This window comes from Caretta caretta, chromosome 1 (assembly GCF_965140235.1).
Source record: "Caretta caretta isolate rCarCar2 chromosome 1, rCarCar1.hap1, whole genome shotgun sequence".
Lineage (NCBI taxonomy): Eukaryota > Metazoa > Chordata > Testudines > Cheloniidae > Caretta > Caretta caretta.
This window is the reverse complement of record NC_134206.1, coordinates 288,798,290-288,814,921: the sequence shown is the minus strand read 5'-3', so window position 1 is coordinate 288,814,921 and position 16,632 is coordinate 288,798,290. Positions and strand designations below refer to the sequence as shown.

Sequence of the window (16,632 nt, the reverse complement as noted above, 5' to 3'; positions counted from 1 at the left end):
AATTTCCTACTGGCCCTATCTTAACACAGCTTGCTAGATTTGGGGTTGTATAGTGGAACAAATCTGATTCCACTGAATGTTGGTAAGGGAAACTGATCACTCATTTTCCCATTTCTTTCTAACATTGTCCCTACTGATTGCCAATTTGCCCGATAGTTTGGAATACAGACTAGACAACGACTTAAGTAGACAGTGTAACTTTTTCAGGAAGCTCCAAAGTGAGGGATTCTGGGGCTGCAAAGGCATCTGAACCAAACTGGTGTCGCAGAGCATGAAATTATTGCCATTCCTGCTTCCTAAGACAAGGAAAGAGCATGAAGGACTCATTTTCAATTATGTGATTAATGCTCAAAATGTGTTTTTGTGTTTTTTTTTTGTTTTTGTTTTTAAATTTAGTCAGGCCATAGAGTGGGTCTATAAAATTTTGGAATGACCCCAAACTGAAGTCTTTGAATGTAATAAGGGATGATATTTAAACAGACACAACCAGATACCAAGCTTTCCAAGATGTCAGAATTGTGACAGATTTCTTCTTAGGAAAATGGTAGAAGACTCATTTTTAGAATTGATTCTAGTGGTGGTGGGGCTACAGTTCCTTCCTTCCATGTACAGCCAGGCTGGAGATCCTGAGCGTTGAAGGGCCAACCATTATGCCACTTGTCTCAAGACTGAGGATAACATAGTAAAGCCTATAGTTTGGTAGACCCAAAGCCTCCTAATTTGATAGGCAGTCATGGTTTTTCTCAAAGGATATTCTGGGCTTGTTGCCCATACCTCACAAGAAGATCTTACAAATGTTAATTCTGAAAAAAAAAATACCAGAAGGGTAATTATAAACTGGCAAGGAGCTAAGCATAAATAGAAGCATTAGAAGGACATTCATCTTTCATATATTAAACTCTACCCCAAAGCAATAGAGGGAGGGCCTGCCATCTATGTAAATCCAAAGATATCAGTGCGATAAGAGGATTAACATTAATTTTGACTTTCTTTATATTCCTAGAAAAGCAGACTGCCAAGCCTGTGACTGATTTCCTCCTGTTGCCAGCGAAAAGTTTTGTCTAAGAGGGTGACATTATGCACTTTCTGAGAGATACTGACAGCCTCCAACTTGTGCTAATTAATTTTGTGCCCTGGGATTTTCCCAAACAATTCAAAGGTTTTGTAATATGTTGGGGGTAGCCTGAGGGGGGGTTGGTGATAAATAAAAGTGTATCAGCACAGAAGCATATTTTTGTCTGTTAGGACCCTATGTGTAATACCTTGGATCCCCTAGCGTGCTCTAAGTTGTATTCCAAGGCCAAATCAAATAGGAAGGAAGGCAGGGACAGCTCTGTCTGTTACTGTGGGACTAGAGACTGAAAAGAGGGGAGATGTAGTTATTGGTTGTAACTTGGAATTGGAGCACACAAGTCTAACCTAGGAAATGAAAGAGGGACAAAGTCCATATTTTTATAGGATGAGGAAAAAATACATCCAATTTGCTCTATTGAAGGCTTTTCCCACAAACACCAACAGAATAGCCATCAGTTTCAAGTGGTTTTGATAGTAGGACAGCACATTAAGATGAGTGTTTTCTGACCCTTGTCTCTCTCGTATAAAACCCACCTGGTCCAGGTGTATTATGCTCCTCATTGCTTTTTCTCATCATCCAGCTAGGATTCTAGACAATATTTTAATATCAGAGTTGATTATGGATATTAGTAAATAGCTAGCATGTTCCTAGGCATCTTTGTCAGGCTTAAAACCTACCGAGATTAGGGCTTCATTCATTGAAGAGGGCAGTTTATACTGTGGCCAGTCTGGGAGCCAGACTGTCTGTCTTTGAATTGGGCATAAAATTCAGCAGGAAAGCCTTTGAGGCCAGGGCCTTACCCAATTTCTTGTTCCATACTCTCACAAGTTTGTAAAGCCAAGCCAAATTTTTTGTTCTTCTGTTAGCTGGGGGAATTGCAGGTTTTTCTGGTGTATTCCTCAAGTAATTAATCATCAGGGGAGTCTTCCTTTAAATATGGGCATTGGTAGAATGTAGAGAATTGTTCATTAATATGTTTTTGAGTGGTGAGTATCTGCCTCTGACGAGTGAATTGAGGGGATGTTAGCTTTCAGTGAATTAATTTCCCAGTTTTGTTGCTGAATTCCTAGTATGTCTGTTTTACTCTAAACAAAGTAAATTCAGCCTGAGCCGAGGTTAATGTATTAATTTCATATCTTGGAGTTTATCAGAAGAGGGAGAATCAGCATAGCTGAGAGCTGCCTCCTTGAGCCTTTACATTAAATTCACCAGCTCACCCTGCCTAGCTCTCTTTTTATGAAAGAAGTAGGATGATATTCTTCCCCTTAAGTATGCCTTGAAAGTGTCCAGTGAGATTGCTTGGGAGTTCATAGCGTTGTCACTGGTCTCAAAGAAAAATTGTGTTTCTTCCTCCACAAAGTTTTTTAAAATTGTGTCTCTACTAGTAAAGAGGAGTTTAATCTCCATCTTCTGGTAGCCCCTACATTTCAGGAGATGAGTAGCGTGATCAAAGATCATAATAGGTGGTATTTCAATAATAAAGAAATATCAAGCCACCTGATACCAAAAAAACATTCCCACTGTGATTATAGGGAATGCAGGGGTGAGAAAAAGGGGAATTGTTTCTACCTCGAGGGTGCTGCCGCCTCCACGTGTCCTTTCAGCCCCGTTCTTCCGTCTGGGCAGTAATGGTCTGCCTCACCGAGGACCAGGAATGGTGGAGTCTGCTCGATCTGTCCAAAAGCAGATCTAACATTTCACTGAAGTCCCTTGATATAATCTGGTTTCCTAGGGACGAGTCAATCTCAAAATAATTGATTGAAAAAGGAGGAATCATCTTTGTTGGGGGCATAGAGTTAACAAAAGTGTGCGTAACGTGGGAGATGCTAGCATTAACAATTAAGAGCTTTCCTTCCATGTCTTTATCAGTTGATAGGATTTATGGGTTCAATTTTTTATTGAACTGGATTGATGCCTCCCTAGACATGGCTGGGTAATTACTAAAAAAAAGCCTCAGGTTCAATGAGGTGGAGTTTCTGGAGGACTGTTAGATCAGCTTTCAACTTCCTTAAGTGAGACTTTTTTTTCTTCTCTGTTTGATAGGATTACAGTGACCCAAGGGCAGAGGAGCACATATGGGTTCAGGGATCCCTGGGGTTTACCAAAAAGGGATCATGAAAGGTCTCTACTGAAAGCCTGTTTCACACTGGTCATTGTGATTGTGAGATGTACGTACAGAGAACATCTGAGGGGTTATGTATCTATGCTGAAAATTATGCTCACGTGGCCTTGTAGTCAAAGGCAGGTCACTCAAAGGTAGCATGCCTTGAGACATACTTCTCCAGACAGGGAGGTGGGAGACACTTATATCCCTGGTGGACCATTCTGTGTCTTACAACAGAAGTCTATAAGCATACTGAGTCAAGTGTCAATGAAGAGCTTACAGGGACTTCAGAAGGAAATTAACAGGAGGAGTTACACAGTGTGGGAGATGACACTGTTTTCAGGTGAAGATTGATAGGTCTGGGTCTGGTATATCTGTGGTGCAGACAGACACCTGAGCTACCTTCAGCTTGTGAAGACAAACCTGCTGCAAGCTTGATCTTACAAAAGGGGAATGGATATCAGCATTATTCTGGTACATTTAAACAGGCAAAACATTTATTGATTGTCCGGCCAACATTTTAAAAATATAGTAAACTTGATTAAAAAAACCCTCGGTATTCAATTATACAATAATATACACTCTTTTGCAAATACAACTTTTAGCTCTTAAAAAACACATTTGTGCATTGATGTGCTAGAGATAATGTTTTCAAGTTTCACCTAATTCTTCCTTGAAAACTGTATACAAAACAGTCATTAAAGCCAAGAAATGCAAAGTAGGTTTTACTGCTGCTGAAATGGTTTCAAAATCTGGATAAAGAGGTTTGGTAGGGCACGAAGCATCTCTTGCTATGGTGGAGACCTCTGAGAAAACAAAGTCATATTTCAAAGCACTGAAGTTTTCAGGACCGTTTGGTACTAGCAGTGTTTTTAGTATTGATCCAGATCCGGGTGCTGTAGCCTAAGGACAAACAAGAAAATGTTCTTACTAGCTTGTTTAACATGCTAGCTCTAGTCATTTTAGTTACATAATTTACTTTACAAATATTGTAGAGTGCTTCTTTGCATCTAATGCAGAGATTAGATGTAGCGCTCCTCCTGCATAAATTAGTTAGGTAGATTGTGAAAGTAAAGATAAAAGTAAAGTATAGAGTGAACATTAAATGAGAAGGGAGAGAAATATTTTACATATGTTTAAGTCTAATTGCAATAACATAGATAACAGAGGAGAAAACATACTAGGTATTCTTGGCAACTTTTTCACAGAGAACAAAAGGGATTTAGTTACTTTTGCTTTAGCTGGTTTATTGGCTAATGATGAATGAACAATGAACTATTGGATGACTCAAATTATCAGAGCAAAAGAAATGATGTCTGCATTGAGTGAGCCGAAATAAGAATACTTTGTTTAAGAGGCTAGGAACAAGAGTAAAGTGCTGGGTAGAACTCAGAATGTGTTTGTCCATACTGGATGGAAATATCCACAGGGAATAATAAGTATATTACCATGACCTCTGACATCAGTTAGGATTTCTCCTTGCTGCTTGTTGCATGTATTAACATTTAGATGGGAGTCTCTGCCTTGCATAGGCCAAACAACTAGAGTCAACAACTGTCATTCACTTTGCTGGCTGTAGGTTGGGAAGTGTATTTATTTTTTTTAAATGAGATTCTATTCTTCTGAAAAGTGACTGTATAAAATGGCAGCTTCTTACTCAGTCAATCTCCTCGCAAGGTGCAGAGTCATATCTGTTAACTTAAGTGATGTGTTTACTCTTGTAGCTCTGCGGAGTCAACACAGCTAAGATTGAGTGAGCAGTGGATTTTATTCTATCTTGTAAATTAACAGAAATGTGTATTAAGTTACAATTAGTTAAATCTATGAAACTCTTTTGAAGAGCTGAGTGATGCTGTCAAAGGCCTAAGTTGGCCTGCAAAATCTGTCAGTTGTGGTGATGCATTAGAAGGAAAAACCTAGCTTCACTTTTATCCCCAATATAAGTTTATAGGGCATAGGTAGGAAAAAAATCTCATCACTTGTAAACAGACATCTGATGCGAAAATCCACTGAAGCAATAAGTAAGGCTACGATTTTGTCACAGAAGTCATGGAATCTGTGGCTACTAGTGACCGCCGTGACTTCAGCCTGCGGTGGTTGGGAGCTGCAGGGTCCCCCGCCTCCTCCGGGGGCAGGGAGCTGCAGGGGTACCTCCGGCGGCCCCCAGAGCTTCAGTCATCACAGGTGGCGGGGGAACCCCCACAGCTCGTGGCTGCCACTGCCGGGGTACCTCGCAGTCCTGGCCCCCATGGGCAGTGGAGGACCCCCAGAGCTGTGGGTAGCAGGGATACCCCGCAGCCCCCAGCTGCTGCGGGCAGCTCCTAGCCCCTGCGCAGCTGCTCCGCTTGAGGCCGTGTGGGGACCTGCAGATCCCCATTTTGTCAGGTATATTTTTTAGTAAGTCACAGATAGGTCACGGGCTTCTATGAATTTTTCTCTTTTGCCTGTGACCTGTCTGTGACTTTTACTAAAAATATCCATGACACAATCTTAGCCTTAGCAATAAGCATAGAACCCCAAAATAGCATTTTTACAGTCACTTTTCAGAGTAATGCTGGCCTTTAAGAATTTCAAATTTATGAAACTGATGCAAAGACCAAGTATTAGAAAGAGAACTCTAAGATGCAACTCTTCATCTTAAATCAAGCAAGTTACTTTCTATACAGTGTGCAACATCCCTGGAGGTGGAAGCAGAAGTCCTGCAAAGGGACTTCCACAGGTTGTGAGAGAGGTAGTATAGAAGGGAGCCACCACTTTTCCCCTTCCACAGCCCTCTGTCTCGTTCTACTGAATATTGCTGCCCTCTGCCAGTACATGTAAAGTTGCCATCCAGTCTCTAGTTATTTAGGCTAGTCCCAGAGCAGCAATTTCCAAGTTCTGTTCCCTTATCAACCACAATGACTTCTTTGGTTATGGCCACAGAAATCCTGAGATCCCTGCAAAAAATTGTTACCATTTAGAATGCAGTATCTTAAGTTATCAGCACTACTGGGATTTGACTGATTAAGACAAACCTGCCACTAGTTGAAGGCCTGTCACGTTACCACCTAGATATTAGGCTTTAGAAAATGCTGATAGTTTGTCCAACTTTGCACTCTTTTTAGAAAACAGGATTTTCTGTACTCATTTTTCTCATTCAAGTGGGCAAATATGGCTCTGCATACACAATGAGCGGCCATTTTTTTATATAGTCACTTTTCAGAGCAGCACTATGCCTCAACTGGAAACATTCGAAATAGGCAGGCTTGACTGCATTTTTTATGTTTTGATATTTTCGATGGATACTATGGATGTTTGTTTTTTAAGCATTTTTTTAGATTTGACAAATTGTCAACATGTCAAAACACAGAAAGTAAATATCCTTAAATCAAGCTCTAATAATTTCTTAAGCAACATTTTTCTTACTTTGCCTCTCAATTTTGATTATCCTGAATGGAAATAGTTTTGGTTGGGGTGGTATGTGTATGATGAAATCAACATTTATGGACACTTATCCAATAAAAATCTAATCCTGCTCACCCTAAAAATATGCAACTACTATTTAAAAGGCCTCTGAATGAAAGAGATTTTGTTCTGTCATGCCAGTCCTTGCCATTCCCCCTCCCCATGTACTGTGTCCACATGAGGCCTTTTGTACTTCTCACCTGCTCACTTTTCAATAAGTAATGGGTATTGCTAAATAGATGAATATTGATTGATGATGTTACCAAGAGGTGAAGGGCTGTTCTCAGCAGTTAGGGGAACCCACTGCCCTGTGTCGACACTGTACATTTATTTTATTAAAACAAAACAAAAATCCAAACCCCAACACCTTAATTTTATAGGCTCCTGTCTCTGGCAATTTCAAGAACTCTCTGAACATAATTTAGAAACGAAGGTTTAGCAGAGTAGTCATCTTACATTAAGCACATAGCTTCCAGGCAGGAGGAGAAGGTAATATTCTCCATGTTGATTGGTTCTATAGGGACAGATATGTTCCCTTCCTTTGGCTTCCACTATTACATTTGGTATAGGCTGTCCATGCCTGTCAAGAACTTGACCTTTGATACCTATGAGGCAGGGAGAGAGTATGTAAATGTGACTGTTGGTTTCATTTTCTGGTCTGGAAAAGCCAGTTTTTTCATCATTCATTGCAGCAGAGGCTTGTTTCAGTCATTTCCTCCCCAAACTAGACAATAGAGCCAGTCTCCTACATATTGCTAACGAAAATAAGTAGCAGCAGCACAAAATTCTTAGTTCTTAATCATTTACCTTCCCATCAAGTTAAAATGCAGCCATGTCGGCTTTTCCATCTCATTCTCTAAAGGTACAATTTCGTAGTTTACATTGATGTTGCTGCACGTGTTCTCTACAAAAGAACTTACTTAAATCTCTTTTATGCGGTTGAATTTATTTACCTAGCTTAAAACAAAAACTCATTTACCCTGTTGGTGTGGTCAAACGTTGCTTCTCGCCTAGTGTTTCAAAAAGACAGAGTAGTTGTATATTTACTTATATTTTAGCCTTCCCAAATCTTCTAACACACCAGATTTCCAAGAATGAGCAGTTTTGTTAACTGACTTGTCTGCAACAGCTATTTGAGACAATATTGATGAAGTGTGTTAGCTCAGTTTCTGCTATTTTATTCAGTATATTTAATTAAATGTATAATTTTGGCTCAGTAGCAACCTTGCCACTGTGTAAAGGTTGTGGGTTCAGATCCACTTACCCCGGCCCATATTATTGTTGGTTTTTTTTTTTACTTGTTCGATGAAACCCACAGGTTGATAAACCTTACTCTAATGTTTAAAAAGTGCTGTATTAAATCCAGATTTCATTGTATATGTGTGTCCTCTAAAAGAATATCTATCTGTTAAAATTAATTAGTAAAGTCAACCACATTTGAATAATCAAGGATCATGGGCAAAAGGCTAATGTGTATCTCTTGCTCCAAATTACTGCAACAATAAATAACCCTACCACCACCTGTTATAGGCCTGGTCTACACTACGAATTTATGTCGGATTTAGCAGCGTTAAATTGGATTAACCCTGCACCCTTCCACACAACGAAGCCATTTTTCCGACATTAAGGGGTCTTAAAACTGATTTCTGTACTCCTGCTTCCCGGGCAAAAGATGTCTCCTGTGTCTCGGGTTACATATGTGCAGACAGCTGGGCAGCCTCACCTGCCCCAAGGGCCTCAGCAAAAATCACACCCCCAATTCCCACCATCGAAATATTGGTGCAGTACACAGGGAAACAGAGGTACCCACAATATTAGTATAGGACAGTAAGACTCACATGCAACATAAGATGAATAAAACCCCACTTCGTCACACCTTGTAACCTTGTTATCCTCTCGGTGCTTATAAACTGGTTTAATAGTTTGTTCCAATATCTTCCCAGGTATGAAGATTAGGCAGACTGGCCTATAATTTCCCAGGTCCTCATTGTTGCCCTTTCTAAAGATAGGTACTATGTTTAGTCTCCCCTCTCCAGTCCTTCAGGAGTTCTTAATGATAATTGCTAGTGGTCTGAGCTTGCTTCAGCTCGTTCCTTAATTACCCTAGGATGAATTTCATCTGGCTCTGCCAATTTGAATACATCTAATTTATCTAAATATTCTTTAACCTGTTGTTTCCCTATTTTGGCTTGCGTTTCCTTCTCCCCCACCAATGTTGTTAATAGTAATTGTGTTCAATATCTAGTCACCATTAACCTTCCTAGTGAAGACTGAATGAAACGTAATAGTCATTAAACAGTCTTCTTGATGTCATCCGTTATTAGCGGTCCTTCCTCGCTAAGTAGAGGAGCTACACTTTCCTTTGTTTTTCTCTTGCTCCTACTGTATTTAAAGAACCCCTTCTTATTATTGCCTTTTATGTCGCTTGCTAGGTGTAATTCGTTTTGTGCCGTAGCCTTTCTGATTTTTCTCCCTATATACCTATGCTATTCTTTTGTATTCCCCTTTAGCAATTTGTCTACGTCTCCACTTTTGCAAGATTCCTTTTTGATATTCAGGTCATTAAAGAGCTTCTGATGAATCCATATTGACCTCTTACTATTCTTATCTGTCCTTCACATAGGGACAGTTTGCAGTGGGGCATTTAATATTGTGTTCTTGGGAAACTGCCAGCTGTCCTGAACTCTCCTTTATCCCTTAGATTTTCTTCCTATGGGACTTTACCTACCAGTTTTTGAAGTCTGCTTTTTTTGGAAGTCCATTCTCCTTATTCTGCTGCTCTCACTCCTTCCTTTCCTTAAAATTGTAAAATCTGTCTTTTCATGATCACTTTCACCCAAATGGCCTTCCCTCTTCAGATTTACAACCAATTCTTCCCTCTTGGTCAGTCTAAAATGGCTATCCCCCGGTTACTTCCTCCGCTTTCTGAAACAAAAAATTGTCCCCAATATATTCCAAGAACTTATTGGAAATTTTGTGTTTTGCTATATTAATTTTCCAATAGATATCTGGGAAGTTAGTCTCCCATTACTACCCCATCTTGTGTTTTGGGTATTTCTGTTGTTTGCCCAAGAAATACCTCCTCCACTTCTTCCTGATTTGGTGCTCTAGAGTCAACCCCTACCATGATATCATGCTGATTTTTTCCCTTTTTTTTTTTACCCAAAGACTTTCAACTGATCTGACTCTTACCTCCTTCCGGTCCCCAGAACAGTTATACCAGTTCAAATTATGTATGTACAGTCCCATTTCAGACAGAGGTGCAGTATAAAGTAGGGCCATCCAAACTTACTCAGCTGAGGGACCAAAATAAGAATGGCTGCAGCTTTCAGTTAGGCAAATTTCAGGCCCTTTCATCTTTAATATGAGAAGCATGGCCAGTGGATAGAAGATAAGAACGACCATACTGGGTCAGACCAAAGGTCCATCTAGCCCAGTATCCTGTCTTCTGATAGGGGCCAATGCCAGGTGCCCCAGAGGGAGTGAACAGAACAGGTAATCGTCAAGTGATCCATCCTGTCGCTCATTCCCAGCTTCTGGCAAACAGAGGCTAGGGATACCATCCCTGCCCATCCTGAATAATAGCCATTGATGGACCTCTCCTCCATGAATTTAACTACCGGTAGTTCTTTTTTTTCTAACCCTGTTATAGTCTGGTATCCTCTGGCAAAGAGTTCCACAGGTTAACTGTGCATTGTGTGAAGAAATACTTCCTTTTGTTTGTTTTAAACCTGCTGTCTATTAATTTCATTTGGTGCCCCCTAGTTCTTGTGTTATGAGAAGGAGTAAATAACACTTCCTTATTTACTTTCTCCACATCAGTCATGATTTTATAGACCTCTATCATATTCCCCCTTAGTCGTCTCTTTTCCATGCTGAAAAGTCCCTGTCCTATTAATCTCTCCTCATATGGAAACTGTTCCATATCCCTAATCATTTTGGTTGCCCTTTCCTGAACCTTTTCCGGTTCCAATTGATACCACAAGTCCTGGCCTGCAATTCTTTATTAACATCTAAAGCACATCTCTACACAGAGGTTTTTTGGGAATATGTTTTTGTATATAAACTTTGGCAGAATAACAAACCCAAAATAAGGACCTATGCTGAGACTGCTAGTTGCTGCAAGGTATTCTTGCATATGAAATATTACTACACTGTAGAACCCTGTGGGCTTCCCCTCATGTTCCACTGATAAATTATGTAAGGGAAGAAAACCCATTTTGGCCATCTACCACACTGCTTATGTTTTTCCTTGAAAGCAAAATATCTGTAGGCACCTAACTTTTTTTTTTTTTTAAACTATTCAGAAAGCGAAGATTACTTAGGCCTGTACTTCTCAACCTTTTTGATACTAGGGAGCAACTTACTGCCTTCCTAAACTTTGTTAGGGTGATCTTAGGGACCGATGCCGGTCAACAGACCAGTCATTGAGAAACAATGACTTAGACTATGTCTATATTACCAGCTAGGGGTGTGATTCCCAGTGGGCCTGTGTACACATACTCATGCTAACTTTCATCAGTGTAGGTGTACGTGAGCAGGGAATGGCACCCCTAGCTCATAGTGTAGATATAGTCTTAGATTGCAAGCTCTTTGGGGCGGGAACAGTGTTTTGTGTTTATACAATGCCTAGCGCAATGTGGTCTTAGTCTATGACTGGGGCTTCAAGGATCTATGACAAGTTTAAAGAGCAGGGTGTATTTCTGCCTGTGAATCCTGACAATTCCCTGCCCTCAGGTTTTTTTTATAACAAATTTTACAAACACACTAATTCTATAGTACGCTATAAAATACATAAGTATGCTAACTAGAAATGTGCACGTACGTTTTCCTTCCAGGATATGGAATCAGGGCCCATATGAGCAGGCTCCTATTCAAGCACTGTATGCCCATAAGACCTATAGGGGCGTTAATACCCATATGAAAGCTGTTGCACAGGGAAATGTCTCTTGTTAATGGGAGTGCACTGTGGGTTGGTCTCTGTTAAATCACTGCTTGCTTCCATTTAAAAGCTGCTGCCCTCTAGCACTGCCAGCCTTTGCCCACATGGGGGCAGGGTTGCGACACGTCACTTAAAAAAATCTAATTCCTTCTCCCCATGTTGGTTTTCTCTGAAGTGAAACCCTACAACTGTCTTTAATTAGTGAACATCCCAATACAAACTGCCATCTCTAATCCCGCCCAGCCCACTGTAAATTGCTCAGGATCCCCGCACCCTTTGAAGTGAGGGCGTCACTTTTAGGTGCACCACACTGTGCAGAAAACTCATTCTAAACCACAGTTTGCAGGCTCAGAAAAAAAAGTGTAATGAGGGTGAGTTCTGTGACTTCTGTCCCGTTCCTGGCAGAGGGAGGGGCTGGGAGGGTTCCATCGGCGTGACATAAGGCAGTACTCCTTGAGTGACGAAGGCTTCAGCTCAGTCCTTGCTGGGCAAGCAGGGCAAAATTTCCTCTCTCTCCTCCTTCGTACTAGGGAGCATATGAGGAGCATAGGTGGACGGTTTCCTCAAGGGCTAATATCGTAAGACTGAAGTCTGTTGCAATTCTGTCAAATCTTGCAATACTTGATGACTGTCTTAGAGACACAGCCTCCAAATTCATGTTTTGTTTTGTTTTAAAATGAAAAGTAAGATTGCAGCCCACATGGTTGTGAAGAAAAGTTTAAAACGTGACCTCAGTACATCCTAGTTGCTTAGAAACCAGAAGGCAAATAAAGAGGAGCCAAATTATTATTTTTTAAATCTTATTGTGTTTAAGCTAATATCCTGGGATTTTGGGGGGCGGAGATGGGGCATGACTAATGAAAAAGGATAAGATTATGGTATGGAGGTCACAGAAGTCATGGATTCCATGACTTTCAGAGATCTCTGACATTTTCCGCTTCAGCCGTGGGGTGCAGGGGCTGAAGCTGTCAGCCAGTGGGGACCCAGAGCCCTGAGCTGGCTTGGCCAGTCGGGGGGACCCAGAGCTCCCAGCCTCTGTGAGTGGCAGGGAACCCGGAGCTGCCATGGTGGCAGTGGCTGCTAAACCCCCTTTGCCCCTCACAGCAGGGCTCGGGCTTCATCATCCCCCATCAGCCTCTCCCCTGCCAATTATTTTTAGTTAAACTCACAGACTGGTCATGGGCTTCTATGAATTTTTGTTTATTGCTTGTGACCTGTCCACAGCTTTTACTAAAAACCGTGACAAGATCTTAACCTTACTAATGAGTTTTGAACACCTGAGGCTGGCAATACCAGTTGCCAGCTGCTTCCAACTGGCTCCTAGCTCTGACACCTCAGTAAAGCCACAGAGGAGCGGGAGAAGCCTTTAATTTCCTAAGTAGTTGAGCCATGCTCCTTCATCTGTGTTCTCCCCTTGCACCTAACTACTATAGATTCTAATCTCCTGTGCCCAATATTGGCTGTATGCCCCTCTCCCCCTCAGCACGTGTCTGCACCAGGGATGGACCCCCTGTAGATTTTAGATCCCAGCATCTTTCTCACTCCTTTTCCCTCCTGAACCCATAGGATGGAGGCAGAGGCTGTGATATTTGTCTGACTCCTCAGAGGACCCTGTATTGAACACTGCCCACTGGAGTCCACTTCCCAAAGACTGGGTGGACACAAGTCTCTATTTTAGGTGACTTCAGTTCTGTAGCTGCTCTGCAATATAGAAGCACCAGAGAGGTCAGTGGGAAGATCTGTGCAGAGAACAGCTGCAAAAATGGGCCCTTTGTGTGGTCAGTGGCTTACGAGGTTTTAATCAATACTTTGAAACCTGGATGGCTGTCAGAAATAAGGAAGGCAGATGAATTCTGCTCTTAATAGCTCCTGGATCCTAAATGAGCAAACCCACAAAAAGTAAGCCCTACCCTTTTCCCATTTGACACAAATGATATGTTTTGTCAGTCTTCATTTAAAAAAGCTTTTTCATAAATGTCTCTTAGAATGGCTGCATCTTTCTACAGCTTTCTATTTTAATCAGTGCTGGTCGCTGCTCACTGCCCCTAATAGGTGTGAAAGCTGGATTATGGCTCTGACTGGTATGTGTCACTACTATGGCCGTATCTATCCAATTTTAATAAAGCTAGATACAGTAAAAGCTTTGTTGTCCGACATGTTGGGGGGATACAGGGTGCTGGTTAGTCAAAAATTCCAGTTAACTGAGTTATACTTACCAATGGAGGGAGGGAGTTTGGGTGTGGGAGGGGGCTTGGGGTAGGGGATTGGGGCGTGGGAGGGGCTTCGGGGTGTCGGATCCTGGCAGCGCTCACCTCGGCAGCTCCTTGCAAGTGGCTTCATGTCCCTGCTGCTCCTAGGTGGAGGCACGACCAGGCGGCTCTACATGCTGCCTCCACCCGCAGGTGCCGCCTCTGCAACTCCCATTGGCCACAGTTCCCAGCCAATGGGAGCTGTGGAGCCAGTGCTCGGGGTGAGGCAGGAGTACCGCACAGAGCCCCCATGGCTGTTCTTCCGCCTAGAAGCAGCAGGGACATGGGAGCCACATGGAGCCAGGTAGGGAGCCTGGCAACCCTTCTGAAGATTTGAACTTGGAGATATCAGAAATGCCAGTTTCTAGAGCTTTCTGGTTGGTAAGGTGCCAGATAACACAGCTTTTACAGTAAATGGATATGTTCACATACACTTAATTTGGAGATTTCCTTTCTTTTCTCAAACCCCAATCTCAGGTTAAATGGGGTTCACCTACATTGTTCAGTTTAAAAAAAAAAGTCTGCATTTTTCTTCAGAATGGCCTATGAACAAATGCATTCACAATGCTAATATTCCAGATGTCCCAGTCACTTCTGGGCAGCATTCTCTGTCTCACTATCCTCTCTTAGCCACCATCATGCTCACAATATTGTTTCTAAAATGAGGATGGCACACACAGCTCTCTGCTACATCCATCTCTTAATTCAGCAAGAATCAAGAAAAACCAGATTTCATACTGAAAGGCAAAGTCCCTTACAGAAGTAGTTCTCTTGGTTCTAGCCTGTTGCTGGAGAGCCTGTTACATGACCATGTTGTTACAGGAACTTCCCTACAAGCTGTATTGGAAGTTGAGCAGATGAAATTCAAAATACAAAAGTTTACCCACCGAGATGAACTTGTTTAATGTATTCAATTAAAGCAGCTTTGTTGTCATTCCAGAATGCCTGAAGTTGACTTGCTGGTGGATATTTACAGCATGACAACTCCAACGTAATTTCAAAACATTGTCCCCAGATGTAGTTGTAATCCTGCATCCCACCTAAAAAAATAAAAAAAATATTTGATTATTACAGTGAGAGCCACTGAGTAAGAGCTAAAAATGGACTAGGAGACTTGCAACTTTTCCTAAACTCTAGCCTTCTTGAAGCATTTCCTTAGATCATGATGCAAGGGCAATTTTAGATAAATTATGACAAGTTGGGAAGTGCAATTGTTTTTTAATCCCACAGTCAGTTAGATTTATGATCCCCTGTGGAAAACCTCCTTAATTACTTAAAAAAACAACAACTCCAAAGTGCGGTGGAATTACTAGAATAAGGCTATAATAATGGTTGAGAAAGGGGACCCTTTGATTCAAAACCTCTCCAAGTACTCGTATCTATAAGAGGGACAAAAAATTACACTTTGGCACTAAATTTGTCATGCTTAGTTGTGCCGCAAAATCCTTTTAGTCATTTGAATTATGAATGTGGGGAAAAGGTGGGCTTTTTTTTGTTTTTTTACAATAAAAAAATTGTTCGGGTGTGGGTTTTTTGGCATGCTGAGGACCAAAGTGAATTGATTTAAACAGGGAGGATACACTATATCTTACGCATATTTATCTAAGCAATTATTTAGCTTAAAATACATTTATTCAGTATTTTAGTTTTTACACATTTTAATATGTTAGAAAATGGCAAATTATATTTCTTATTTACTAGATTTTTTTATTTTTGTGTGTCAAATTATTTGGATGGAAATTGGAATTAAATTAGAAATTCACAAAAACAGCATTTAAAGGTTTTTATTAGTTAAATCAAACTTACTTTAAATGTGCTGGACACAAAAGGAAAAAAATTATTTTTGTCAAAGCATGTTCTGCATTTAAAACTGATTTATTAAATAAAGGAAGTATCTGCAGTTAGTGAATTGAACTGATTGTTTCTAGTCACTATGTCCTTCAAGATTTTAGAACTAGTAGATCTCACTCTCACACTGAATTTTTATTCATAGATTGGAAGAGGAAAACAAGCTTCCATGTTTTTTCAACTCCTAATTGGTTTCTTAACTTTGAATTAACTAGCTAATGAACTGAACTACGTGAATGAAATGAAGAAAATATTCTCTACAACTTCAGAAGAGGTTACTGCTGTCAAAATCTGGGCTAGCTCTACAACAATCCCTGGTTCCAGAGGCTAAGCCAATGACTTCCACCAGTTCAGTGGTTTGACTTTATTTAAAACTTTGCAGCAAACATGTACTCTTTGAATATATTTTTTATTTAAATGCTTTAAATAGGTTATGGTAAGTTTGGACTAAACATAGGTTGTCATAATTTCAAATTTTCTGTTTATTTTTAAAAATAAAAGGTATTTAATTTACATAAAATTCCATTATATATATTTTAATATAATGATTTTTATCCACCCTGCTGTAGTACTTTGGTTGTAAAAACCTGGATTTGGCATTTGCAGTATGGAGAACTCTGGGAGGAATGTAGGCTTTGCCAAGCTTGGGAGAAGACTGGTTGAGTAGTTGAAAATAGTTTACAAAATACGTGTAGTGTCACTTTTCATAGTGATTATTGTACATAGAATGTGGTTATTCAGGTGTGTATATCTGGTTATTTACACATGGATATAAATAGGGTGTATTTGTTTCAGTGATTAGACATGAAGATAGATGTTAAGTGAAATTGATTCTCTCCTTTTTAAACAAAAGGAGAGATTTTTTGATCTCAGCTGCACAGATAACTCTACTGATAACTGGACACTTGATTTACACAACCATAGCAGAGATAAGAATTTGGCACAGAGTTTATCGTATATGTATGTGCAT

General features: G+C 40.6%; 1 protein-coding gene across 2 annotated transcripts in view; it reads right to left on the bottom strand.

The window, feature by feature from the left end:
- Positions 1 to 3,645: 3,645 nt before the first annotated feature.
- Positions 3,646 to 16,632, bottom strand: part of CPM (carboxypeptidase M) — a 70,685-nt gene continuing 57,698 nt past the window's right edge. The window contains exons 7-9 of one of the 2 annotated variants that reach the window (XM_048835855.2): positions 14,702 to 14,854; positions 7,080 to 7,228; positions 3,646 to 4,082 (exon numbers count right to left, since the gene is read on the bottom strand). In XM_048835855.2, coding sequence (XP_048691812.1) covers positions 3,831 to 4,082; positions 7,080 to 7,228; positions 14,702 to 14,854 — 554 coding nt within the window. In that variant the 3' untranslated portion in view covers positions 3,646 to 3,830. The remainder of the gene's footprint in view (positions 4,083 to 7,079; positions 7,229 to 14,701; positions 14,855 to 16,632) is intronic. The other variant, XM_075124367.1, reaches the window with a different exon arrangement.